The sequence below is a fragment of the Bombus vancouverensis genome, chromosome 3 (genome assembly GCF_051014615.1).
Source record: "Bombus vancouverensis nearcticus chromosome 3, iyBomVanc1_principal, whole genome shotgun sequence".
NCBI lineage: Eukaryota > Metazoa > Arthropoda > Insecta > Hymenoptera > Apidae > Bombus > Bombus vancouverensis.
This window is the reverse complement of record NC_134913.1, coordinates 20,908,189-20,934,676: the sequence shown is the minus strand read 5'-3', so window position 1 is coordinate 20,934,676 and position 26,488 is coordinate 20,908,189. Positions and strand designations below refer to the sequence as shown.

The following is a 26,488-nucleotide window of genomic DNA, read 5'->3' as shown; positions in this document are numbered from 1 at the left end:
ATACATACTATACTAAGAGTTAACTTGTTCGTGAATTTCAACTGACAACTTGTTTGTTAAAGTTTTATCTTTAGTTAACGTGGTACGGTATAAGTATAAAAAAAGAAACAAAATTGGATCGAAATGTAGGCCTTTATAAGCAGAACATTTTGTTTAGACTACAATCTACATACACATAGGTATATGTATATATATTATATATATATATATATAATTATATAATATATATGTATATATATATTATATAATAATCAGTACCGTAAATTTTGTAGTAATCTCACCGCTAAGTAATCGCAATAATAACGCACATCGATAATCATTATGATGGTTAACAGACTAACTAACTTCCACCAATCGAAAGTGATATACAATTGCTTTGTATATGCAGCAGAAGTTTCAACATGTATATACTTAACGATATAGTAAAACTTTTACTTTACGAATGAAACAGCTAGAAGTCTTTTATAGTTGGACAGTTTTTAAATTGAAATAAATGCACGCTTTAAGATAAACTAATAGCCGCATTTGTACTATGTATAATTTAATACACACACACACACACATATATATATATATATATGTATGTATGTATATATATATATATATATATATGTATATATGCCATTGAAATGCACTTGTTTAGCTATAAATCGATAATACAACAAAAGTATAATAAATAACTAAATGTATATCTATCGCTTTATTGTACAGTAAGATACTTAAACATTTGTATCTTTAAAGATATTTTAATAGCTTTAACCACTTATAAAATAAATATCAATGCCATCGTATAGTTTCATTAAATTATGTTTTACTGAAATCAATATGACTAAAGCATATATATATATATATACTCAATTCTCATATGAATTGAAGAAGAAATACTGACTTTGTAAACAAAATTGACTATGTCTTCTTTATCATAATGTAACAATGAATAGCTTTTGAAGCGCGAGATAAAAAAGATACTAATAACGAGAAACTTGAACACGAATATCACGATTCTCCACTACAATACATCAAATTTCTCTGCTAAACGTGTATTATCAACAAAGGGACAATATGACATGGAATAACATACGATATCCGAGCTAGACAATCGCGAGCCTAAATTACCATTAAGCATCTCCGTACGATTAGCATCGATATTTCCAACAGATTTATTCATTCCATATTAATATTTTATTCGTGCAGGCCACGTGCAGGCACTTAACACCGGATATATTTTCCTCCTGCCGCCATCTACATTCTGGCCATATGATATTTATGACATGCCATTCTTCGCATTCTTCAATGTTTCTAATTAGTCGCTAACTAACTACTCGACTTAAACAATTGACTGTATGTTCCTTATCTTATACTTTAATTGTAATTCGAGATCATCCATGAATATTTCGTGGCTTTTATTATTGACGGAGCCGAAGCTAATGGCATATTAGGAATGCGGGAACGTGTCTTTATTTTGTTTACAACATAAAAGTCTCTTTATACGTGAAGTTTACTCAGGTCATCTAAGAAGGATTTTGGTGTGATTATATGCGATGATCCTGAAGTAAAATGATAATTTAGTGTTGAAACAAGTTCAATTAGGCGAAAATTTTTAATATATACTTACCAATAATCACTTCCCAATTTTTTAAAGCATTTGTAACTTCGTAACCGCATCGTATTTCAGAAAAACAAACACCACCGACAACGAAAACGATTAATCGTGGTACGTTCTTAATGGTTTGCGAACCTTTGTCTTTGTGCCAATGCCCATATCTTGCGCTAAAAGTAAATTACAATGATGTTACAAAAATATTAGCACCTAATATTATTTCCATACAGGTTGTTACTATACCTAGTTGGAGCATGATATCCCGAGCTTGCTGCTCGTCCAGCCAAAAAAGGGAAATGTTTAGAATCGAGTTTATCTTCGATAGCATCTTCCATAATATCCTTCATAACTGGAGTCCAACGACTCATTTGATAAGTATGTTCTGTAATTCTTTCTTTACGTTGTACGGTATACAATTTTCTGCGGTTTCCACCCTATAAGTATAATATGATAAATTGGTATTAATTTAACAACAAGCACGTAAAAGTATATATATTTGGAGAATGAATATATAATTTGTTAATAATTGACAAAATAAAATACTTACATCTACAACTATATTGATACCAAGATTTGCCATGTTTACTATAGTTTGTTTATCGTCAGCAGATATTTGGGCATGATGAACTAGGCGGTTCAGATTCTCTTCAGAAATACCATTTTTACTAATAACATATAGTGCAATAATTCGTAATTTGTCTAAATGATGTACTGTTTGGTCAAGTAAAATCGGGGTAATATTTTTCATTTGATCTTTAATACGTTCTCCCTCGGCATCTGTACCCATTGCTAAATCCTAATAAAGCATGATATATATCGTACTTGTTGAATAAGTTAACATGAAAATTAAAAAAAAAAAAAAGCGGATTATATGTGATATATACTTGTTCTACTTTGCACAGTTTATCTACATTCCCTTGATAACGTTTCATACAATCTTCTGCTAATTGCAAGTGTGTTGCATATTTGCTCAATTCCTTTTGGTACTGTGGCATTCTTTTGATCATTTGTGAAAGGTCTCTCATGCTCTGTTTGTCTCCTTGTGGCATTCTTTTTGATTCTGTGAATTTCTTTAAATTTTTAGTAACATTCCTAGAAACAAATTGCATGTTTTGTAAATGATATTGCACCGTTTCCTTTAATAAATTTGTTCGTTATTTTACTTACTGTGAAACTACAGCAATATGTTGATGTCTAAGCTCTACCCATAAATCGTCATTTTCATCCAATAATACTTCCTTTTGTACCCCCGCTGAAGCTTCGAATCTTATAAAAAATTTCATATATTGAAACATCAATCGAAATTAATGATAATAAATATTACATTTACCTGTAGACATCATTATCAATATCTAACAAATCGTACGCCATAGCTTGCAGCGTTAATTCATGTAACAGTGGAGAGACACAGTCAAATCCTCTATCTAGGATAAGCAATTGGGAGCGTGCTTTCTCAGGTCCTTCGCCCATCGTCGGTTCATCCGCTTTGTAAGCATCCAATTTCTGTTGAACCATATGTGCCAGTTCAACATTTCGATCGAAATCGCTGTAGGAATAACGAATATTTAAAATAATGCAGAACCAACGAAGAACTAATCTAACACTTGATCGAATTCTAAACTCAAGCTGAACTAAAAATATTTGAATCATTACGGCAATGCAAAAGAAGAGGAATATATATTATATCGTACCTTCGATATCTAACTGATGGATATTCTCCGAGAGTAGCACAAAGCGTCGCGATCTGTTCAGCTATTCTTTCCATATTGGCTGTTCTCAAGTTGGAGAAGGAAGCGTTATAAAAACAAGCGAACGTTTCACGCGAGTCCAAAGAGAAAACCTATTTAATTACGTACTCGTTTTAATATTATCTGTGCATTGGTTGTTACATATTAAGTTATTATTTTATTTCAATTTTCGAAGGCAGTGTAATACATATACACAGACATATATATATATATATATATATATTGAGGAAGAAAAATAGTTAATAAAATAACAATAAATAACAGGACTGGTAATTGCATGCATTGAAAAGAAAAAGAAAAGTTTGATCGCGAAAGGAAAGACAGGAACATACACGTAAGGTAATTATAGAAGTCTTTCGCCTACATTCTACCCCGTAAAATAAAGAACTGAAGCATATATAGGAGTTCTGTTTATCGAAACTGAGAAAATTAGAAATAGTAACTATCACGATTACAACTATTACTAGTCAACTACGAGTTTTTTTCTTTTGTTCGTCACCTGCGACTCGTAAGGCAGGAAAGCGATGTTGATCTCTTTCAGGGTTTTGATCTTTTTAGCGGCGAGAGACTTGCAGAGTTCATTGAACAGCTCCTCCGGACACACTGCTCGCGTGCAAGCATGAATGCATTCCGTCGTTAGTACGTGCTTTATATGTATGTGAGTACTGTACAAAATAGGCGAGTAAGGGATAAAAGTCAAATAATTGTGTTAACATTGTCATAATCACTGATCGAAAAATCGGAAGGTAGGCTGTGAGTCAAAATATCATATGGCTGTGAATAGGGTGGCGTCTGTAAAGGGCGTTGATATGATACGTGTTTGTTTGTGTATATGTTGGTAAATGTGTGCCCATCACCACGGAAAACGTAAAGTTATCAAACATTCGGTTTCTCTGTTACAGTTTCCTTGCTTTACCTGCTCCTCGTACGGTATGAAAGCGATGTTGATCTCTTTTAGTGTCTTTATGCGTTTAGCTACCAGGGAGAGACACAATTCTTTGAACAACTCGTCGGGACATGCTGTAAAGAGATATACTTAGAATCTTATGTGGATTACCGAAATCGAATGTACCGGACTGTCCATTCTCGTACAATTTCTTTTTCAATTTCCTGTTTATTAAACGTGTATCTTGTGAAAGAAACATAAAATCGAAAATGAACTTTCATGTGTACGCGAGAAATAAAAAGAACGTGTTCAGAATATATTAAGGTGACCAAGATAGGAATGAAATTATCTTGATTATTTATAGCCGTTTCTCTTATGACAATGTTTGCCATGTAATTAATGTGGGAAGTGCGAAACTGCGTACCTTCCGTGAAATAAACGTGAGCTACTTTGTAAGTAGTTCTAGTGGGATTGCTGAAGTCTTCGATCAACTTTTGGACAGACGAATTGCATGGTGTGATCAAGTAGATCGCCTCCATGGTAGGTAACGGTTCCCGTTTTTTGTTGATATCTTCTACCAAGGTGATGCCTTGAGCACTGATATCGTGCATTTTACAGCACGCTGATACCATCCTCATGGCCAGTTGATCAACTACCAAAATACGCCATTGTACCCCACTTGTTCCAGTCTTCTTTTGTTTAATTACTTCATTCATAATCTCTGTAAGAAAAAATGATATGATAAGAAAGAATCAGAATAATACATATATATCGCTAAATACAAAAAACATATTTTTAATAGCCTGAAGATCATTTAATCGCGGTTCTATTATGCATCGGTATGCATTAAAACATCGCTCATCATACTTTGATATATCTAATGAAAAATGCAATGAAAATATTCTAATGACACAAATTAACAATAAAAATGGTAACACGTGTGTAAAACATATTTGTCAAAATAGTAATAATCTGAGTGTAGGTAATTATTTGACAATTATTGGCGCTCTCAACGTGTATTGATCGTTCTCACGGACGATGACGTCACGCTATACAGGATTGTATCTAAAGAACAAGGAGCCCCATTTCGAATAATACGTAGTAAGTAAAAAATGGATAGAAAGGAAAGGGTATACATTGATGATTATTTCAGAAGAAAAGTCCTTCGTTAATTGGACATTACGAGCGTTTGGATTTCATCGCATCATCGAAATTGGTTTACTAATTAGATTATTCAATATAGACTTGTATCGATAATAAACTCAACAATTCCGCGATGCATAGTAATTGTTGGTACTGTTTAATGAGAGATATTGCGACGTTTAATTATAGAAAATAAATATTATCTTAGTAATAGCAGTGAAACGATCGAAAGGCACGTTACGTTGGAGCTCTTTTAGAAAACAATTAAATAGTATCAAATGTACGAAACGTTTATGAAACGTTTTAAAATAGTTCAGTTTACTGAATTTAAAAATGATTTTAATAAGCTGCATAGATATATAATTACCATATTTGTAAGTTGTTATGTATTTAGGTAGAAATAATAAGAGTCCAAGCATAAATGTTTACGAATAATATATATATATCTTAAAGGGAAACACGTTTTGGCAAAAATAAAAATGATTGACTATAGATTTTATGACATTAAAGTATAATATTTATTGAGATAGAATATGAATAAAGTAAACTTTTAGAATCAATAGATTAAGAGATTGGTAAGTATGCGTGTTAATAACCTACGTTATTTTGCGCAATAAAGTTTCTATTTTATATGAAATTTGAGTGCAACGCGATTCTGAAACATAAGTTTGACATTTTTATCTAGCAGCCGCTTCATAAACGATGAAATCATCACAGCATATACGCCCTTTTGGAGGTTACGGATTCTGACAGTGATGGAAATGATATGACCTTTATGTAAAATAAATTTACAAGATTGTTCCAATATTACGATACAAAGAAATTTAAAAATTTTGCTTATATCGCAGGGAGTTACATTATTTTTTGTTACTCACTTTGACCAACTTGTCCCTTGAGCGCCATTTTGCTAGTGACTGACTGTAGATATGCTTACTAGGTGGCGTTGAGAACCGAACGAATAGATAATTCTAGAATTATCTTATAGTCGGTAATTATCTATAGTAACGTTCTTTCGTTCGAATCGATGACACCGAGATTGGACCACTATTGCTAATGTAAGTGTTTAATAAAAATTATCCTTTTTATTTACAGATTTTATCAAATTAGTTGTCTCGTGTAAATCAATTTATTCGTATTTGAGAAGTGGTACAAAGAAGAAGGATTTCGTGTAATTTAACGTGGATTTGGCAATGCATACTTTGACAGTGGGCAAGCTAGAATATCGTGTATCGTGTAGATACTGTATAAAAAAATGTTTCAATGATCAATCTAGTAAAAATATATGAAACTACCTATATGTATATAATTGTGTACATAGTAAAGATAACAATTAAAATTGTAGAATAATGCTAAAAATTCCTTAAATGGTTCGTAATAAAATATCGAACGTTGCATATTATTATGGGAAGCTATTTTTTCAGATTATAATAACATTTATGACAGATTATAATAATATTTATTGATCATAATTATTAAGTAAAATTATGATATATGTAGGGTATCGTAAAGATCGTATTTTTGTAGTCGGCTTTTGTAATTAAGATGCGAGCAGAGTCGGTTCTTTCAATTCGTACTTTCGATATATCGAATCATGGAACATGAATTTATCTCGAAAATCGAATTTCGTTTCTATTATCGAATAATGTCAATTGAAAAGCTACGTATGTTCGATCTATTAATGTTTTTTTGTAGGGAAATAACGAATCGATCGTTTGAGAGAAATTGAGAACGAAGAAACGAAGAAAACAGTCGAAGTAATTATGCGAAAAGAATATACGAAATGCGAGTGCACCACCTGAAAGCGAGAGGGGCTAGCGACGAAGCGACGAAGCGACACGCGAGAGAAGGAGAAAGAAGATCGGCACAACGAGGACGTGAGAGGGTTTGTTGAGTTAGTTCGGATTTGTTCGCCGGTGTGCGTGGATCGCGCGTAGACAGTTAAGGCGCGCACAACGGCAGACAGTGTGTATGCTCGCGGTCGGAGAAACGACATTTCTACGTTTACTTTCCTGGTGATTTCGTATATTGTTTTGTGTGCGCGCGTCCCCGTGTCAGATTCAAAAATACGTCGGTTTCTCTAGCATCGTGTCAACGTACGGGAGAATGTGTGTCGCGGATGTTGTTTAACAGTGATAGCACGTCTTGACTACGGGCTGTTCCATTCGTTTTCTTATGTGACGAGTGTACTTGTGTGGTATATCTTTGGCACTCGGTGTTCGGCTGCAACGATTTACGATGAAACTGGAGTATCCTTGCCGTGTCGAGGGTTGGCTGAACGTCTGTGGTGAGTGTACGATTTCTTTTTATCTTCCGATTTTCTTTTTTAAAAGCAAATCTATCGTATGCACGAGGTTCCGCGACTTCTTGCTAAATAATAGGGAGGAAAGGATAAAATTAAACGAATGACTCTCGAGAGGAACGAGAAGGGAGGTTATGTACGTTTGTGTGTACAAAAGTGTCTGGTACAGTGAACCTTCGAGATGCACGTGCGCTCTGCCGCACGAGAACGCTATTTCGCTCATTTCGCTAGCCGGCACTCAGCCGGGTCCACACGCTTCGTTGCATAACAACAAGTGTAGTGGGAGCCTGTCATCGTTGGTCGTACGGAAATCCCCTGCTCACATCTAACGTCTAACGTCTAACGTCTTACGTCTAACGTCCCAGGAATATCCTATACTTTGTATTTCACGATAGGCTCTCAGCGTTTATCTCTCGGTAAACAAAGTTGACAGACGAAGAACGTTTTCTTCTTCTTTCCAACCGAAGAATGTTTCTTTTGTATTAGCATTCGTTTATCTTACCACCAATCCTTTAAGCACACGAACTTTTCATTTATTTCGAGTAGGGTACATTTATTGTTTGTAAGTTGTTTATCTGACACATGGTAAACTATGCGTTTCACTGGTCCGGTTAAATTCGTGTATCGAAGTTGTTGTTACTGGCAAGTACTGGTACTGTCGGGTTACGTAATGTTCCAACGCCCATTTCTAGGTCACAGGGTGACCAAAGGATAAACGGGGTTGTCCAATAATTATTGTTTTTGTTTGAAATTTAAAAATATAGGGGGATGATATTGCGGTCATCGAGAGCGTAAAGATTAATCGAACAAATGAATATTTATGAAAACGTAAAAGAGAAAGGGATCGAGGATATGAAGACTGTAAGTATTTCGAGTACTCGTGATAAACGAGTGCGTGGAAAATTAATTACTTAAATGTAAATAGTTTTGAAGATTATCCGATTGAATGACCAAATTATTTGAAAATTCGAAATTAAGTAAGCTTAGAATTGGGCTAATTGTGTATGCAAATATACAGATACATACGTTTCGGAATATAGAGGGTTATTGACACGTGCATACAGAATGTCCGGTGGAAAATTGTTAACGCTTGTGTACGTAACTATGTAATTTTAAGCTTTCTTTTCCGCCTCATCGTACGTTATGCATATCACGTTATTTTGAATTTTGCTATCAAACATTTACAGATGATAGAAGTAACCGTAAATTTGCATGTTGCGATTTTCATTTCTTTTAGCCAGTATATAGCGATCAGTTACGCAATTATTTACTCTGCGTATGAACGAAGGAAACTAGATCGATCGAACGAAAGCAAGAACAAGCGAGAAAACATGCTTCGATGGCATTTATCGATAGTCATCTAGCAATAGCACGCGAACGCTAACGTCGTCAAGCTTCTTTTTTTTCATCAATCTCCATAGGATGAGGCGATGTTTGATTTTTGCGACCTTGGCAGCCTGTTCCGCATAAAAGTTGGTTTTCGGGCCGAGTTACCAGTTACCGGCAACGCGTTTTTCAAACGAGCCGAAATAGTTGACGTTGAAACTTTAAAACACATGCGATGAATATGTATCGAGCTAGGTGCAATAAATCGCTATGGAGGGCGGCGCGTGTCGCATGTTTCGCAAGGAGGCCAGGCTCGAGCGTCTGCTGGACCAGCGTCGATGAATCGTTCAACGACTGCTCGTTACACGGTGCTTGAAACAATTAGAAGCGACGTTTAAACCTATCATTCGTTGACTCTTTTTTTTTCTTTCTTCTCGCTTTCCGATATGTTTCTGTTTGAATGGAAACGAAAACATATCTACTTTGTACTCTCGTTTTCGATCGACCAGCGAATGGACGTTTCTTGTACCGTGAATTTTGTACACATCCGTTGTTCGAATCTACTCATTTTTGAAGCGCGTGTTTATCTCTTTACAACGAACTAAAGTCAGCGAGTACTTGCTTCGTACGGTTCTTCTTTCTTTGATCTACGATACTCGTTTCGTGCAGCACTAATTTTTCCGATTAGAGGTTAATCCGTGTGTAGCGCGGTATTATGATAATACCTATGAGCGTGTAGCCACATCTCCGAATGGAGAGTTTAGATCTCTAAAACGTTATAACAGCACAGTACAGTATAAATAAAATAACGTTTCACGTATTACCAGTGTAACTTTTTACACTTGTAATATAATTGATTTCTCGGTTGTACTCGAAGGATGGAAATTGCACTTTTTATTTATCTTATATACTATCGTGTAACGCGAGCGTGCTTCTGTGAAACGGAAAGAATACACCGCGAAGATAACGCACACGCGATCGCGAGTTATATTTGGCTATGTCGTGAGAGCATTAGAGTACGACTTAAACTTAAACTTAAACTTAAGTAACTATGACGATCGACTTCTAGCTATAACGCGCGCAAAATACGATGCTTCCAGTCGCGTTTCCCTTTAGTCCTATTACGATCTCCACACCCGTTACGCTGCTCTCCGCGAGCAACACATAAATAATTGATTTATTATATGATTTATAACGATTCGATGCCCACTACGTCCGATACGTCCGAAGTTCATGTATACAGCATGCCGCGTTTCCGAACGAATCGACAGGCCAGGTTTATCGCGACTATTGCCTTTACTACTTCATTGTGTAATTGCATTGGTGTTCCTAATAAATGATATCGTGACGAGTCCAGCTGTAAGTGGGATCGTAAAGCTTGAACCCGGGTTCACGACGCGGCGCGGTACTCCGATCGCCACCGCTTAGATATACCATCAGCTTTCTTCTCCTCTTTTCAGCTACCAATCGATCGAACCAATTCCCCACGATTTTTTTCTTCACGTTTGACGATCGTGCTTTCTATAGATCTCGTTTATTGCTATTTTATTGGAATTTACAATTAGACGGTTGTAATTCCGTATTTTTCCGTATTTTCGAATACATCTTTTTAATCAGTTTGCCACGAGTCACTCGTATCGACAGACTCGTATTATTTTACCGATGTGCATTTCAAACTAAATCTTAAATTAATTTCAATTTTCCTGGTTGAGCTTACGAGATTTTCATTTGTGTGTAAAATTGGCAAGAGTGAATTGCACGTATACGGATGAGATCGGGCTGACGCGAAAGGCAACAATCTTCATAACGGACCACGAAAATACGTAAACGCGTGATAAACGCGTCGATTGAAAAAGTATAGGCGAAAACTGGATAGTCCTGATCGGTCGTATGACAAAATATGTACTTGTATTTACGCGACCGCGTACCGGTTTCGTAAATGAACGTTTCACTGACATTTGCAACAGTCGCTTTATAACGCGCCGATATATCTACGCGTTACGTTGATATCGCTCGAGTGACGAAAAAATCGGCCCGCGCTGACACAGATACCGTATTACATTATTTAACAGGATAACGAAATTGCTGCGTGAATTATCGCGTTTTGCATTCATCGGCAAGCATAGGTGGGCATTGTTACGCGCGAGCATATTGCAATTGGTTGGTTTACTTTTCACGTTGCACGAGCGCTCGATTAATTTTACGTTACGATACTGACGAGTGTTTCACCGGTATGTACGCGCGTGTATTGCGGCGCGTCGCATAAAAATTGACACGCTCCTGTAATTTCATACATTTTCTCTACAGATGGTATTTTATTTCGTATTTTGTATTTTGTATCTGTATAGTTGTTGTCTCTTTGTCGTGCAATTAATTAATAAATAATTAGGTTAAATAATTTTTAACCTAATTCTTACGTCAGTCTTGCATGGTTAGAAATCTTGTTCGTTCTTAAAAATTGCCAATTCGAAAACTATATGTTTGATTAAAAAGGAAGGGATTGACGATAGAATGGTTATATCAAGAATATTCGTGTCAAGTCGCGTTATAGTTAACGCGTCGTCGCGTTGAATGCAACTAAATTTCCCAGATTTATCGTAGTATCGATCAATTACCTAGAATTTCGTCGTTGCCTGTTCGTTTTGTGTTTGTTTGGCGTATCGATCGCACTATAGGTTACGTATCGTAGGGGCACAATTGTGATAACACAGATAGAAATTGCAACATCAATGTTAGGCGCAGGTGTACGATAAATCGACCGATTCGAACGACTTTCTCGATCGATCTGTCAAACTCGTTCGATACCGGTTTAATTGACCAAACAAACGCGATCGAATGGAACCGCCTAGATGAGAATTTTACAAACTACGGAGCATAGTTTGAAGTCGACAGTGTCTGTTCATTGGCTCGCTCAATATTCTTATCGTTCAACGATATATAAACTTGCGAAAATGTAAACAATTTAGCAGATACATTCGAAGTTATTCCATTATACAAAAACTCGTTAAATAAGATTTACGAAGTAAATTTTAAGCATTTTAAATGTAATTTTAAAATTACAAATTGCATTATGAATTCCACTTGAAAATTTGTAAAATCTTGTAATGTCGTAATTGCTAATGCAAGTATTTTGAGGTTTGCGTTCGGTAAGGCATTACGAAATTGTAGATATTACATTTCGATCGATTTACGTTACTCGATTCATCGCGTAGATCAACTATCGAGATCAATACGGCTAACGTGGATCGTAACAAACGTCGAAAAACCTAATTTCCGACAGTTTGATATAGAAATCTAAAGATAGTCGCTGCTGTCTTCTGGTTTCGAGCGCCACGTAGCCGTATTTCAATTGCGTTTATGTTAGATACGATTCCGATGTTTCTGGATTCGATAAATCTCCTATCGCAGGCGTTTTATTGGTTTTCTGTTTGAAATAATAGCGCCAAGGTTTCTGGTGGTAGCTTTGCTGTTGCCCTCCTCCGCTGTCCGCTCACTGTCTCGCGCGATGCTACGCGTATCTGTTCTCACGATTGTATCGCCTCTATCGGAAATAACTAATCGGACTCGCATTCGTTCCAAGCAATTTCTTTTTAGTTCCGCAAGTTACTTATAATCGCGTCGTTTAAAGTCGCGTCGCGTCGCGTCGTTGCGGCAAATCGAAAGGAAAAGGAGATTTTCGATGAGACGATACGACAATGGTTCGACTTTGGAAATTTCTGACGTTATCTCCAAGTTCCTCTGTTATTTCCTTCCTCTGTCATTTCACCAACGTGGCTTCTGACGTATCTACAAAGGTACAAACGGAAGTCACGTCGCGTCGGTGACGGAGTACAATGAACTCTATTGGTACCAGCTTCTGATTACGATTATAAAAGATTCTGATGCGCTAACTCGACTTTGACGTTCGTTCGAACGCGTTTTGCAAATAGTTTCCCGGCATTTAAGATTTAACTATAGGCAAATCGAATAAGTTTAAACTGAAATAGACAAACTTACATAATTGCGAAAAAGATGTATATGGTTCGGACGATTCTTGCTTCGATTAAAACTTGTTATTGAAACAGTTTACGCGCGTCTATCGGTATATCGAAGGAATCTAATAAATCGATCGAAAGGTAAATCGGTATTGGTAAGATGTAATGGAACATTGTTAATTGGATAACGTAAGGTTTCAAAAATATATTAGTTACACGAGTATGTAATTTTGAAGTTGCGTAGAATTACGAAGGCTTCATTTCCGAATGACTGCGCCGCGCCGCAGTTTGACAAAGGCAAACCGAGACGAACGAGGCGGTTAACTTATCCTTTACCTCCTTGAAATTGTTTAATGTGTTTACTCAATCCGTTCTCGGCTCGAATGCGAACACGGCCTTCAGTTTTCTTAATTTCACGATACGTACTCGCGTACGATGTCCAGGCCGGCCATAAAGGTTCGCGATATACGGTACGAGCCGGCAACCAATGGAAATGTGAAAGGAAACAGGCTTTTGTTATCGTAAACTTGGAAGAGCTGCCTCTGCTTATAATAAAGAAAACGAATGGATAATAGGATCGAAGGGAGGAGTTTTGTTACGAATTTGTAGACGTTTCAAAATAGTTTCCTACCGCAAACGTTTCAAGAATCGGATCGTTCTATTAATTACGAGACTGCTTTTATTGCCGTTGTTTTTTACATTACGCCGTTAATACCAACGCATTGCCGATAGTGGCAAGATTTGTTCGCGATTTAAATAACTCTTCTTATCTTGTACAGTTTGTAAGTTTGCTTGAAAAAATTGTGCGAATAGGAACAAGAATCAACTTTTACCGCTGGATCTTTGCAGCAGATCTTTGGAACAGATGCAGATTCTAACTGCGATGTAAATTCGCTACATTGTAAAACACCGTTCGATTTTTCAACTAGAAAGAAAATCTAGCTACAACGTACACGAATACACGCGCATAATCTTCGAAAATCTTTGCTGTATCGAGGTTATCGGTAATGGCGATGTTCTAGCGTTTTGCAATCTGTCCGGTTTCGTCTTCCGGCCAGGTGGAATCTTTGATAGAAATTGGGAGAAAAATTCCATTTGCTAAAAACTGTTGTTTACCGTGTTTCTCGAAAGGACGAAAGAGAGATTAGCTAGGTGTTCTGTTTCAACGGAGAATGAGAACTCTATTAATTATGCGGTTTATCTAAGAATGAAGCAATTCTTACGGTAATAATTTTCAATTTGTGAAAATAACGAGGAGAACGATATTTTTCAAGTACGAGAATGCAGATATACGTACAATTAAATAGACAGGCTTTTCGTCCGATTTGTGATACAGTTTCGTACGGTCAATTTGTACCAGTGTCAAAGACAGCTACGACGAATAATTTGTTAGCGTTTCCGGTATTACGCGTCGTTTACGAGGAAGCACGCGCGCGTTACGCTCGGGCCAAACCATTCGTCGATGATTTACGACGGCATCTTATGCAAATCGAGGAACCGTCACGTCGAGATATGTAGTAGGAGTCGTAGTAAGAGCTGGTCCCTGTCAAACGATATTTACCAGGCTGGTTTCACTCGTGCATGGATATCATTCACATTCGCATCACGGCATATATTTATGCCGAATCGTGAATCGTTTGGTGCGAACGAATATAGAGCAGAAAGACGCGTGCGCGCAGTTTGCTTACGTGAAAAGATCGGACAAGGTGTGGTAATTCGGCAAGAGGATTCTTTGCGACGTGAACAGACTGTGCAAAGTATCAAGATCTCGTTAAGCTTCGCACTGATCGTCTCGAGGTTTGCTTTTCCGAGTCGTTTAACGACACTCGCCGCTCTTTTCATCTATCGCCACGCTCGTCAGTCGGTTCTCAAGGAAACCAGTTAGATACTGTAATAGACGGATAGACGGATAGACGGGTAGAAGAAATTGCGACGAGAGAGCATGAGCGTCCGGATAAACATGGAACGCTTGAAGGTAACCCGCTAGGCAAGGCGATGCAATAATCGGTCACGTAGAGAGCATTTGCCTCGTTTAAAAATCAAGAGGACACTTAACGCGCACATGCGCTCCAGATGAAATCAAGTTATAGCCGGGTTAAAATCGTTTGCGATCGATTACGTTTCTTCCGGAATGATTCTGCTTTTTAGGATAGCTGTGTATCTAAAGTATTTTTTCAGTCAGACTGAAATTTCCAGGAATTCTCAAGCAACGACGACGACGACGTTTACTACTACTTTTCCATTTTCATAATTTACGTTTAAAAAAGAAAGCTTATAATCGAAGTTGAAACAGCTAATACGTACCTCTGTCTAGATTGTCCGAATAAATAATCGGCAAAAAACGGGGAAAAGCGAAAAAGAGAGTCGTGTTTACTCCGTTGCAATTTACACATCTAGTATTAATGGGTTAAAAGCAAGGCGTAAGATCGTTTTGTCAGTTTCCACGCGATTCTAATCACCTGGCGATCAGTAATTTGTTGTCTATGGAATTGTTCGCGCCGCTTCAATTACCAGGACTCGCGCCGTCTGTACACAAAAAATCATTAAGGGAGACGAAGCGTATCGGCAGGCGGGGTGTTATATACGGCGGATAAAGATGATCGGCCGTGGTTGGACAAGACAACGACAAAATCCGATAATTGGTCAGGTTTGGTGCATTTTCAACGCACGTGCGTCGCGATCGCGACGTCTCGAGCATGTTGAAGGGTTTTTCGAACACCGTTCTTGAAGCAGGTACCGACGCGGCGCGGCGCGGCGTCGTCAACTCCGAACGAAGGTGCACGCGTACACCGTAATGGCGATAATTATCCGAGTTTATTACCCAACGAAGGCAAAGGATAGGTCTGGCTAATAGATACTTTGCATCCTGATAGACGACTAGGTAATGGTGGGTAGGGGGCGGACGTTGAAGTTAATTAACGAGCCGGGTACTACAGATACAGCACGTACTACAGATACGCGAGGAACGACGACAAGAAATTAATCGAACGTTTCGTGTTCGACACGGACCGAAATTGCTCGAAACTTATTCGCGCGCTATGGTTAACTATACGACCGATGTGTATGTGCCTATGTTTAATAGCTGCACGCAGGGCTGCCAGGTGCGATGGCCCGCAAGCCGGACGGTATGAAATTTCGCCAACGTCTCGTTCGATGCTTCGCGCATGTTTGGCTTGTTTTCATTAAGGTAATTACAAATTCGATGATGTCACGAGGGGAAATGGTGCACGGTGCCTTCTCGTCTCGTTGCAAAGTCACGAATAGCCTTTGCGTCGAAATTGAACGTCGGAGGTGAAACGCTGCTTGTGCTTTCTTATCGTTATCTTATTTAATTTTACTTATTTAATTTTTACTCGAAAACGTAGTCGATCGTCGCTAAGAAGAAAGTCACGAGATAATAAATGGACTGAAAAGTTTGTGTATTGTTAATGTCGTATCGGGGAGAAGGGCCCAAGGAACGTCGAGCTAACTACAGACAATGTCGCGAGAGCCGAGGCGCTGTCGGCTCCATCAATGCATTACCGGGTCCTTCAGGTAAATAGGTAAATAGCCGAAAAGACCTACGTGACCCTGGCTACTGTAGAACACGTGTGCGGTGGGCCCAGCAATAGACAATAGAGTGCTAAATCGGCCAGAGAGTGTTAGTCGAGAAGCAGAGTACGAGCTGAGCGGACACGGAGTGTGAATCGGCGTGCGAAGATATCGTAGAAGATATCGCGTCCTTTGTTATCGAATATCACTCATTAAAATACATCAAACTTTAAACTCTACCATCATCACTTATCACTTACTCTAAGAATCCACAAGTTACTACATTAATATCTCGTAGTAACGTACGTTTCACGATACGTGCATGTATCCGTCAAAGTACATATTCTTCGAGTTTTTACGACTCGATTTAGCATGTACGCAACATTCTTAAACATAGGTGATTATCTACTAATCATAAAATTCTGGTCGTCCGATGGTTGCAAATTTTTCACATTCTTTTTACAATATATTCTCTCTTTTATCGTATAACTGTTCACTCGCAACTTTATTTATTCAGCTGTTACAGCGAAAAATAAGATACATAAACGTCGGTGATCATCTTTTTTATCATATTAAAATGAAGTCGAAATAACATAAATTTTGGTCAAAGACTATTACACATGACTCATCGCGAGTCCGTATAAAATAAAGTAACGTGATCGTGAGTCATGCTAAAGTGAAACCGAAGTGCCAGTGCTCCGGTACATGAACATCCTCGTACATTTGCATATCGATCTTCGCGCTACGAGGCAAAATTTACGCATAGCGAATACAATAAGATTTTAAGTTTCTTCGAGTCCTCGAGGATCTCGATTCGTGTTTTAAACGAGTCTGGCATTTCGGTTATACTTCGACAGCTGTGGGATAATTATCGATACTTGTTGATTGGAGTTGAAAGTTGAATCGCTTGTTTCATTTTATTCGCCATTTATTTATCGTCATTGATACGCGTTTCCTTTCGAGACGTTCGATTCTCGTCTGTTAAATCTTATTGTAATATACAATATACATAAATATATATGTGTATGTAAAAGAGACGCAATAAGCGATAATCTGTAAGTCCGAGTATATTATATCTCTTATATGGCTGTCGATATCAGTTTAGGTGTAAACGTGTTTTTAGATTTTCTCTGTGGGAGAAAGATCGTGTCCTAGATGCTCCCTTACTCGCGTGTCCGTTACTGTGCGATAGATTGTCCGTCAAATGTTAATTTAACCACGTGCAATCGCTCGTGTATACACGTGCTTCGAACGTTGCACGACATGTGAGCACATACATACGTATACATGGTGGCCGTACGTGTAAACCGCGAATGACGCATAGCTGTCACTATGTCGAAGGATCGGTGGAAAATGGCGTGAAATCCATTTAGATAGCTGCAATTCTGTTTCGATATCTTTCAGAGAAATGGAAGAGATACAAGCCGAAATGTTTCTTGACCAGATATACATTCTCTTTTGTAACTAGCGTTAGGCACCGACGTTTAACTACTCGGAAACGATGTTCCTTTGTTTGCGAAGATAGGCGAAGATGGTGCCGCAGTCAACTGCACGTGGCCGCTTGTAGTATGGCAATGAATAAAATCCTTGCAGGATTGGAAGGGCCAAGTTTGTCTTACGAACGGTTTGATTATGAAAGGCAGTAAAAGAATAATCGTGAAAATGTATAATTTAACGAAAAAATACAAGATCCGTATGCGGTAAGTCTTAGGATAGGGTAGGGTTCCAGGAAATCGAGCTTTTTTTTTCGACGTTACTCTACAAGAAGTTATAACGAGCAAAAACTAGGCCGTCGCAATTTTCAACGACTCTTCACTCGCCGATGGAAAGCACCAATTTCATCGTGCAGTTAAATCGCGATCGGCCGATCGAACGTAACGTAAAACTTCATTTTTCCGAGAGTTCACGTGTTTCGTACAATCGTATTATGAATTTCATCGGTATTTTTTATCCTGCGATTTGATTTATCGCAAACGAGGGAGCTGCTTGAAAGAATATTACCAAACGGAGAAGGCGCAGCAGTGCTACGGGACAGGCTGTACTTACGTTACGACCCAATTATGCTGCAGCCCTGTTGCCTAGAATTATGGAAAAATTTATTGCCGATAAATTATCGTAGCACTGTGCCTTAATTGTTGGCACTGCAGAATCGGTCGTCGTTGACGATGACGATATAAAACATTCTGCTCCTTGTATGTCGTTCGAGTACACAGTCTATTCGTTACAACTATTATATTTATGATCAGACTACGAGGTGATTTATCGCACAAATGTTCGAGTTTATAGCGAGAGTTTACCTCTCTTTAACAAACGTTTAAGAGACATTTTAAACTCGATCGATTGTCAGTCTGTGATATACACGGAGCTTTGACAAATTTTAAGGTTGCTTTATGGTTGATACAGAAGGCAGGAGTCGGGCTGAGTGTAGAGACAATGGCTAGAACGAAGAGTGGTTTTTTCTACAGTATCGTCGATGCTTTAACGTTTTATTTAACGCATAGCGAGAGAAACGGTGATTTTTTTTCTTCAACTTGATCAGATATTCCAAGGGTTAACGCAGATCCGATTCGGTATTCCTTGTTTGTTTTTAAATCTTAAGCAAATTCAACATCGTAATAAGAAATTTTCAGCTTTTCGATCAAGTTTTTCGCACATTCCACTCGCTAATTCGACGAAAAAGATGGAGTGGATCGTGTCTGTGTATGTATGGGAAAATAATTTTCGTACGCGTCCAATTCGAAATAAGAGCAGCGCACAGGAATGTCAAAACGAATCTGCAAGCGTGTATCGTGTATGTTAAATCGAACGTTGTACCGTAGTTAGGAGAATCGAACGTTTCTGTGGAAAGCATCGCGGATACGTATCAGCTATACCAGCTATATGATGTGATAGCTTGTTTGTTGGAAAATCCGCTACCCTTCGTCCTAATGCGGCTCCCAAAGGGAGCTACCTGTGTAATTTGGCTTGCTTCGACGTCCCGTATTACCTTTGTTTAATCCTGACAACATGGCTATCGTCCTACACCTTTCACACATCTAGACTAACGCTATTAGATGCATGCTATTAGATATGCTGATTGTCTTTATTAAAGCTTTTCTCCTGGGTTAATTGAATAAACGTGGCATAATTTTGCTTGCAACGCGAACCCTGTGTAAAAATTTATAGCGATCTCTTTTAATTATAGCCAGTCTAGATAAAGTCACTGAATCTTGCAACTTTAATCCAAATTATTTTTCGTTGATTCATAAAGCGACGAAAGGGAAAAGTAAATGGATATTATAAAATGTACGTATTAACGTACCATTAGTTGGTATCATTTAGAGATTTACTATATATTGTACACGTTTAATTTGCTCATTTGTAGGTTACAAATTTGTTCGTCTGCTTTTTCAATTTTTTTAAACAGACTCGGATTTGTCCGCCGACGTTTAGATCGGCCATGAAAACGATTAAAATCGGCATTTGAGGTTCGTATCGGTCATTGTACTTTCGCTGCCATTTTTCGAATGTATCCTCGATTAATAACGCAACGTATAAATTTACAAACCGACCATTTAATGATATGATAATTTATCCTATCAAATATACTTAGGTGTACGCTATGACATTCGTTTGATCAAAAACAAAGTCTATCGTATAACGTCATTTCAAAAAGTGCATCTACATTCCACAAAGTATTTTCGTTCGATCAATTAAAATAGTCTCACTGTAGGCTAGGGTTCGGGCACAATTGTTTAATCTTTCTCTGGATAGCTTCTCTGTGCTGCAAAAAGCCATCAAACAAGCGACGCCCTGCGTAATTGAAATTACGGCAGAGACTCGCGTATATCCTGGTAGAATGGCAATCGTTAATTGGCGAGCAAACGGCAACGAATTTAATACACACACGCTACTCCTATCTCGGTTTGTGTATACGTAATAATACGTCTGTATTTACTGTCGATGTTAACGGTACCAGGTGAATTATCGAATCGACATGGTACGAAGTTTCAGCTTTTTCCTTTTTCATCCGATACAAGGTATCGCCGCATTTACCGTGGGCCGTGGGTATTTTGAACAACGTAAAAATATCGAAAATCAAATATCGAAAACGATCAAAGGGATACGAAAACGAATGAATCGACGAATCAAGCAAAACGAGAAAATGACACCCTGCTATTTGATATTTTTATTTTCATATATGTATACGTATTTCGTTCTGTTTTGTAAAATAACGTAGCGCAAGATGCAGCGAGAGTATGGTTTTACCGTTTTACGAGTATCAATGGAAGCGATGGTGAAAGTAGCGAGACTAAAATACCGATTACAATATTTACTGTAGCGAATCAAGCGATCGATAGTGTGCCACCGCTAACAAGTCCGTAAGAATCGTCGTTTTCGTCTTCGGTGTCAAAAAAAAAAAAAAAAAGAAAAAAAAGAGAGGAGGGAAGGGAGTTGTTTCCTCAAATTTTCGAAAAATGTATCTGCCTAATTATAGCTATTCTTGATGAAATTCTAGTTCCGTACTAAATCACATTTCTTGCACTTGCTAATGAGATATGGTAAAAGAGCCGCGGTTTATTCTCTTACGGAATCATATAATTAATTAATTAAGCTTGTCTGAACTTGAGCGAATGATACATCGTATCGCCGTACCGACCGAAGATTAGACATCGTGATATGATGTACGCGCATCAGGTCATGTTGATCCCACACTCCTGGCAAGGCTTTCCTTGAGACGGGATGAAAAAATAATACCAGTTCCGGCATAATGTGCAGCATAATAATCGCATGTACACCGGTTCTCTGCCGGTTGGTCTTGTAACAATATCACGGTAGAAATTGCCCTTTGGTTCGTAGGTAGAATTTGTTAAGAATCGTACTGTCGTCTGTTACGCGTCGATTCAACTATCGTATTTCCGCTACCTGTTCTCCTCGATTCCGTTTGCCTTCGTTATGCCTACTCCTTGCGATTTCCTTTTATCCATGCAACATCGACTAGATTCGTTTCTCATGCACGCGATTCTCCGGTATTTCCGAAAAACGCTTCGTTTACTCTCTTTTACTTTTCTTAGTTGCTTTCCCTTCCCCCTCTTTTACAGTGGCATTAAATATTCTTATTTTCTGATTATCATTCGTTGGCACGTTAAATTTATTTTTTATTCAATTTGTAACCTAATATTTGATCGTTATTTAACGCGCTACGATCGTAGCTGTTTCGCCACGTCGCCTTGTATTTTAATATCGAAACTTTAATCACGAGTATCTAGAAGGCATTAAATATATTCAACTGTGTGATAGGGCTTTTTTCACGAACGGGATGACGAAATCTACCAGTATTCAAAGTTTCAACGAGGCAAGCGAGCCGATTATTATCGTTATTGCGTTATTGTATTTAAATTACTCCAACACTTATAATTAGGATATTTTGCTCGGCATGTAATTTGCTAATTTGCCCATCCCCCCCCTTCAATCCGTTTCGCATATCGTACAGTCGCCTGTTTTCATCGTTTCATTCGTCAGATTCAAAGGAATAAATCGACGTCACAGTCGGTCAACGTAAGACACCCGTGTCGCCCATTTTCGCTTCCGTCAGCGATAAATCGCGATTGCTTCTATTCCTACTGACAATTTATCGCAGTGTTAATCTCGCATTGCGATCGTGGGCCAATAAATACGTGTATCGATGTTACGCAGCTTCGTGAACGCGAGCATGGATCATTACGTTCGCCAACGAACCTATGCATCGTTCTTCTCTCGTATCGTATCGATCGTAAATCTCGGGAACATCGTTTTCTACCGTTTAAGGATACAGTTTCAGCCAGGGTTTTGTAAGACTCTATTGATTGACGTACCGGTTAAATCTGACGGGGCAAGCACCTTTCATGGCGCACGGGCGATAATTTGAAGTATATTCTCACGATACGAATAGGCTTTGTAGAAATCGTTTCTCTTGCTGGAACGTGAGCAGGATCTCTTACTCTTGTATCGCATGCCTTTTTCAGGTACGATGGTTCCGAACATTGTAACGTTTACCAATCGTCGCATTTGCCAATTGATGGTAAGCTAAAGTTTCCGTTACGTGTAAATTTGCGATGCCAAGTATAAAGCAACCATCTATTTAAATATTTGATTTTCTACGATTCACCTCATCAGACACGATCGAGACGATTCTTTGCTTTGAATAAAAGAAGAAATATTTGTAGTTTGCTAGCATGCAAGGATAAATAATAATCAGGATAGGACAGAATAAATACGACGGGAAAAAACGATGGCTAAACTGTTGAGAAGTCGTAACACATTATATTTCGAACAAACTTTCTACGTTTATCGTCGCTTTTCGATTGCGCAGGTTACAATTGATATTATCATAAGCATATCATTACTTTATTAGGAAAGAGAGTAAACCGGACTGTTACGATATTACGTATTCCGTTTATTTCTGCCGTTTCTCATTTACCAATCACGCAAGTTTTCATCGACGTAAACAATCACGGAGATTAAGAGGAAGAGAAAGAGATTAAAAGGAAGTAATTGGTCGAAATTTACCGCTTCGCTTTTAACCGCGGAATAGTTATATTATTATTATTTATCTGAGTAGGTCCCTTGGATTCATCGTGGCCAATATCTTCAGAACGAAATATATTCGTGAGGATTTATTGGTTGCGCGCGTAACCGGTGAGAAATAAATTACCCGATGATGTACGATAACTGTGAAAGACTGTAAACGCATCTACGTGCACGCCCACGTGTTTCTCTATTATCCTGTCAAATATTTACGATCCATGGTGTTCCGAAGATGGTACTCTTTGCGTAATTCTTATCCTTTTCGCAGCCTGGTCGTAAAGAGATCCCGATAGTTCGAGTCGATGGAGCATTATCTTATCGAATTATCTATCGTTTTTCTCAGCTTCTGCGTTGTAAATTATTTTTCACTGAACGTTTCAGGGTTGCAACGTCGGGTTTAATAAATTCGTTTCTTTTCTTTACGCGTATGTCCGGTTCGCGAAGTTACCCCGCGCCTATGCGGACCTTAACACCTTAGGCACGTTACACACGAGTCGCAAAGGAAGGAACGCAAATTTGAACGACAAGCTGGCGTCATGTTTGCGTTCTTTCAAACGAACACGATATCGTCAAAAGTGGAATGCGACGTCCACGCGGTGCATCCTTATTGTCACTAATAATTTAGCAAGTAAATATAACGGTAAAGTAAATCAAATTTCGTATCTCTTTTCTTAGTTCGCGTATAGTAAAGAATAAGAAGTATAAAACGAATAATTCTTTCGTTTTCGTTTCGTACGTATCGTCTTCGTAGCGGTGTATCGTGTAATGGCTCCTGAATCGTAGGAACACGTGGATTTTATAACGTGCAAAAATAATTGGAAATGAAGTTTCGATGTAAAATTGTCGCGACTGCGAAAATAACGGCTCTTACGAGTGTAACTATCTTTCCTGACTTTACCACACCCTACGGTTAGCTGGGCATGCCCGTATAGTAGTTTGGCGTGCAATTAATCGACGCGTTAACAGGTCAGCGTTACCAACCAACGGATTAAGACGCGATCCTTCTGCCTGGCGATTAGTCTGTCGTAGAATTTGCTTTGGCAAGCTGTCCGATAAGCTTTACATATTTGTTACTTTCGGCTACCTATACAGTGCCCATTGATAATATCCACTTTGCGTATAATATTCACGTGTTGCGTATAATCTAATATTCACGTTATTATATGCGAAATCCCATAAAGGAATAAATATAAAGTAGCATCGTTTGCAACTCTGTCGATCGTGTTTAACCGATAGACCATAGATATATAGGGGACAGCGTGCGTTTTGTCGTTGAATGTAACGTATAATATAGCGGTTATTTCAAGGATCGTCGACGATAGAGTAATCGTAATCTAGATTTACCTTAGGGACGAGAGCCGTCTGGATCGTTCGGTGGTGCATTGACTTAATCCTTCGTAAGACCCGGTATTATCGTGTTGAATCTTCGATAATTGCTGTGCAAGCAATTAACGACCAAGTCGTCTCGCGGTTCATCTACGTAGAGAAACAAAGATATCCGTCGAAAGATACATATCCTCTTATTAAAACATTACGCTTCTATCATCGTTGGCAGTTTGCTTTTTACAAGCTTCCGAGAAATTCGACAAGAATAGGCCATTGTGTGCAAATCGAACGATTTTTTATCTTTCTGTCGCTAACAGAGTATTAAGCAAGAACGGATAAAATCATAAATCCGATAAAACGCGAACAATGCCGGAATAAACGGCAATTAATTAATCAACGACGTACTAGTACTCGATTTTTTCTTACGGCTCGTATTACCTGCTTGAATTTATCCATTCTTGTTGAATTTGCTTTGAATATCATCGTCAGACAACTTCTCACGATCGTGTGTTACTAGGCGATCGGACTATGCATTATGGAGTGCAATTCCGAGTTTCTTTGCCTCGCTTAACTCTCATTAACATGTCAAATCGTGGAACCGGCGGAATTCCGGTTTCGCGTCTTTCTTAAGACGCGACTTTTTCTGCCTACGAGTCTCTTGAGATCAACGTTTGTTCTTCGAATTGCTTCGGAGTGCAGTGACATTTTTTGCCGACGAACAGTTGCCTTCCGCAAAACGGACAATGTCGTTAAACGTGATCGCTTAATTATGTTCTTTCTTCGAATGCCATAAAACAGAGGGAACAAAAGATGCTGTTCTCTTCGCGAACCATTCGTAATCGTGTCTATTTCCCGCGTGTTCGTGCACACATTTCCGTACGACGGTTAATCAACGTCCGAATAAAATTTTTATCTCGTACCGAACCGATGCATCGAAACGTAGTTTCGTGTTTTCGATTTTAAATTACGAAGGGAAATTTTAGGAAGAAAAACTTGAAACTTGGCCCGCTCGAATCCCGTAGATAAAGAAGTTGAGATATTTTGTGGAAATATTCATTAAGTAATTTGGAAGATTCCGTCGAAGGAAAAGTTACGCTCGCCTCTGTTACGTCTAAAGCGACGTAGCCGCTTAGTAAGTTACATAGAGAGTGATTTAGTTATTTGAGTTGTTTCTCCTTCGTACCGATACGTTTCCCCTTGTTACAGCGTATACAGATTTCCGGCTACATTACGTATACGCTCTTGTATGAACAAAGTATATACGGAGCTTTGCGATTCACGGCATTGTACTTGAACGCGTATTGTTATCATGCGGGTGTGTCCACAGGAATACGAAGTGTCAGCGCAGCACTCTCGTTCCTGTGAACAAACACGTGCCATTGTTACTTTTACCACTATATTATGAACCCTATTTCGATTAACGTGGCGTGTTTTGCTCGAACAAAGATTTTAATCGTACTATACCAACTGCGATAGCTTATAGTATGATAACGGCGGAAATGGTTACTTTCACTTGGATAGTTTAATTAACAGTTATTAGCGTCGGTAATGCGAAATAACGTTTTAATTAAAAAATTGGAACGCGGAGAAGATTTCTGCTTGAAAGTTCCATCATGGAAGGTCAAACGAGCGTTAAACCAGTGACACGCAGAGCGTTGAAATGCAATTCGCATTTCGCGCGACTCAAATAACATAAAACTCTCGTAATTTTTATGTCCGTGAAAATGACTGCAACACGCTTTTCCAGCATCGTGCAAAGCTGTATGACAGTTCTAAATAATTACACGGATCGTGCAATTACTTTGAAAAAATCCAAATTTCTTTTGCCGTAAGAATTTATCGTTCTTTCACCCGGTAAAATGCAAATTCATCGTTGATACCGGGGACTGGGCGCGGTTATTAGCCTGGTTCGTCGATCGTGACAATTTACGATTTCCCAGTGGGAAAGTTTCGTAAGTCGGGAAGAGAAATGTTCTTTTAAATTTCGACACCGACGATACTCGGTAAACGAGCATTCTACATCCTATATTCTAGTTACGACTGCGATGCCCTGTATATCGAAGACTATTCGAGGAACTTGCGAATTAATTCACTTTATCGTGGCGTACC

The 26,488-nt window shown here is 38.3% G+C and overlaps 2 protein-coding genes across 4 annotated transcripts in view; one reads left to right on the top strand and one right to left on the bottom strand.

Moving 5' to 3' along the window:
• Nucleotides 1–113: 113 nt before the first annotated feature.
• Rop (Syntaxin-binding protein Rop) lies at nt 114–6,340 on the bottom strand. 2 transcript variants are annotated; one of them, XM_033329125.2, is made up of 11 exons: nt 6,253–6,340; nt 4,659–4,955; nt 4,265–4,368; nt 3,292–3,440; nt 2,931–3,146; nt 2,768–2,866; nt 2,485–2,692; nt 2,148–2,396; nt 1,844–2,034; nt 1,616–1,770; nt 114–1,547 (listed from the first exon to the last, which is right to left on the bottom strand). In XM_033329125.2, the coding sequence occupies exons 1-11, from the start codon at nt 6,278–6,280 to the stop codon at nt 1,486–1,488; spliced, it is 1,758 nt and encodes a 585-aa protein (XP_033185016.1). In that variant the 5' UTR covers nt 6,281–6,340; the 3' UTR covers nt 114–1,485. The 2 variants fall into 2 exon arrangements, with proteins under 2 accessions (XP_033185016.1, XP_033185015.1); XM_033329124.2 differs by lacking the exon at nt 4,265–4,368 and adding an exon at nt 3,848–3,951.
• A 944-nt stretch (nt 6,341–7,284) lies between these two features.
• Nucleotides 7,285–26,488, top strand: part of raskol (Ras GTPase-activating protein raskol) — a 255,886-nt gene continuing 236,682 nt past the window's right edge. The window contains exon 1 of one of the 2 annotated variants that reach the window (XM_076617130.1): nt 7,285–7,661. In XM_076617130.1, the coding sequence (XP_076473245.1) occupies nt 7,613–7,661 (49 nt within the window). In that variant the 5' untranslated portion in view covers nt 7,285–7,612. The remainder of the gene's footprint in view (nt 7,662–26,488) is intronic. The other variant, XM_033328341.2, reaches the window with a different exon arrangement.

Excerpts from the sequence above, each read along its gene's own strand:
- Rop (XM_033329125.2), bottom strand. The coding sequence starts at position 6,280 with ATGGCGCTCAAGGGACAAGTTGGTCAAA. Across the intron at positions 3,441-4,264 it reads TCATACCGTACGAGGAGCAG|GTTTTCTCTTTGGACTCGCG; the intron begins GTAAAGCAAGGA and ends GTAATTAAATAG. Across the intron at positions 3,147-3,291 it reads CCATCAGTTAGATATCGAAG|CGATTTCGATCGAAATGTTG; the intron begins GTACGATATAAT and ends TTATTCCTACAG.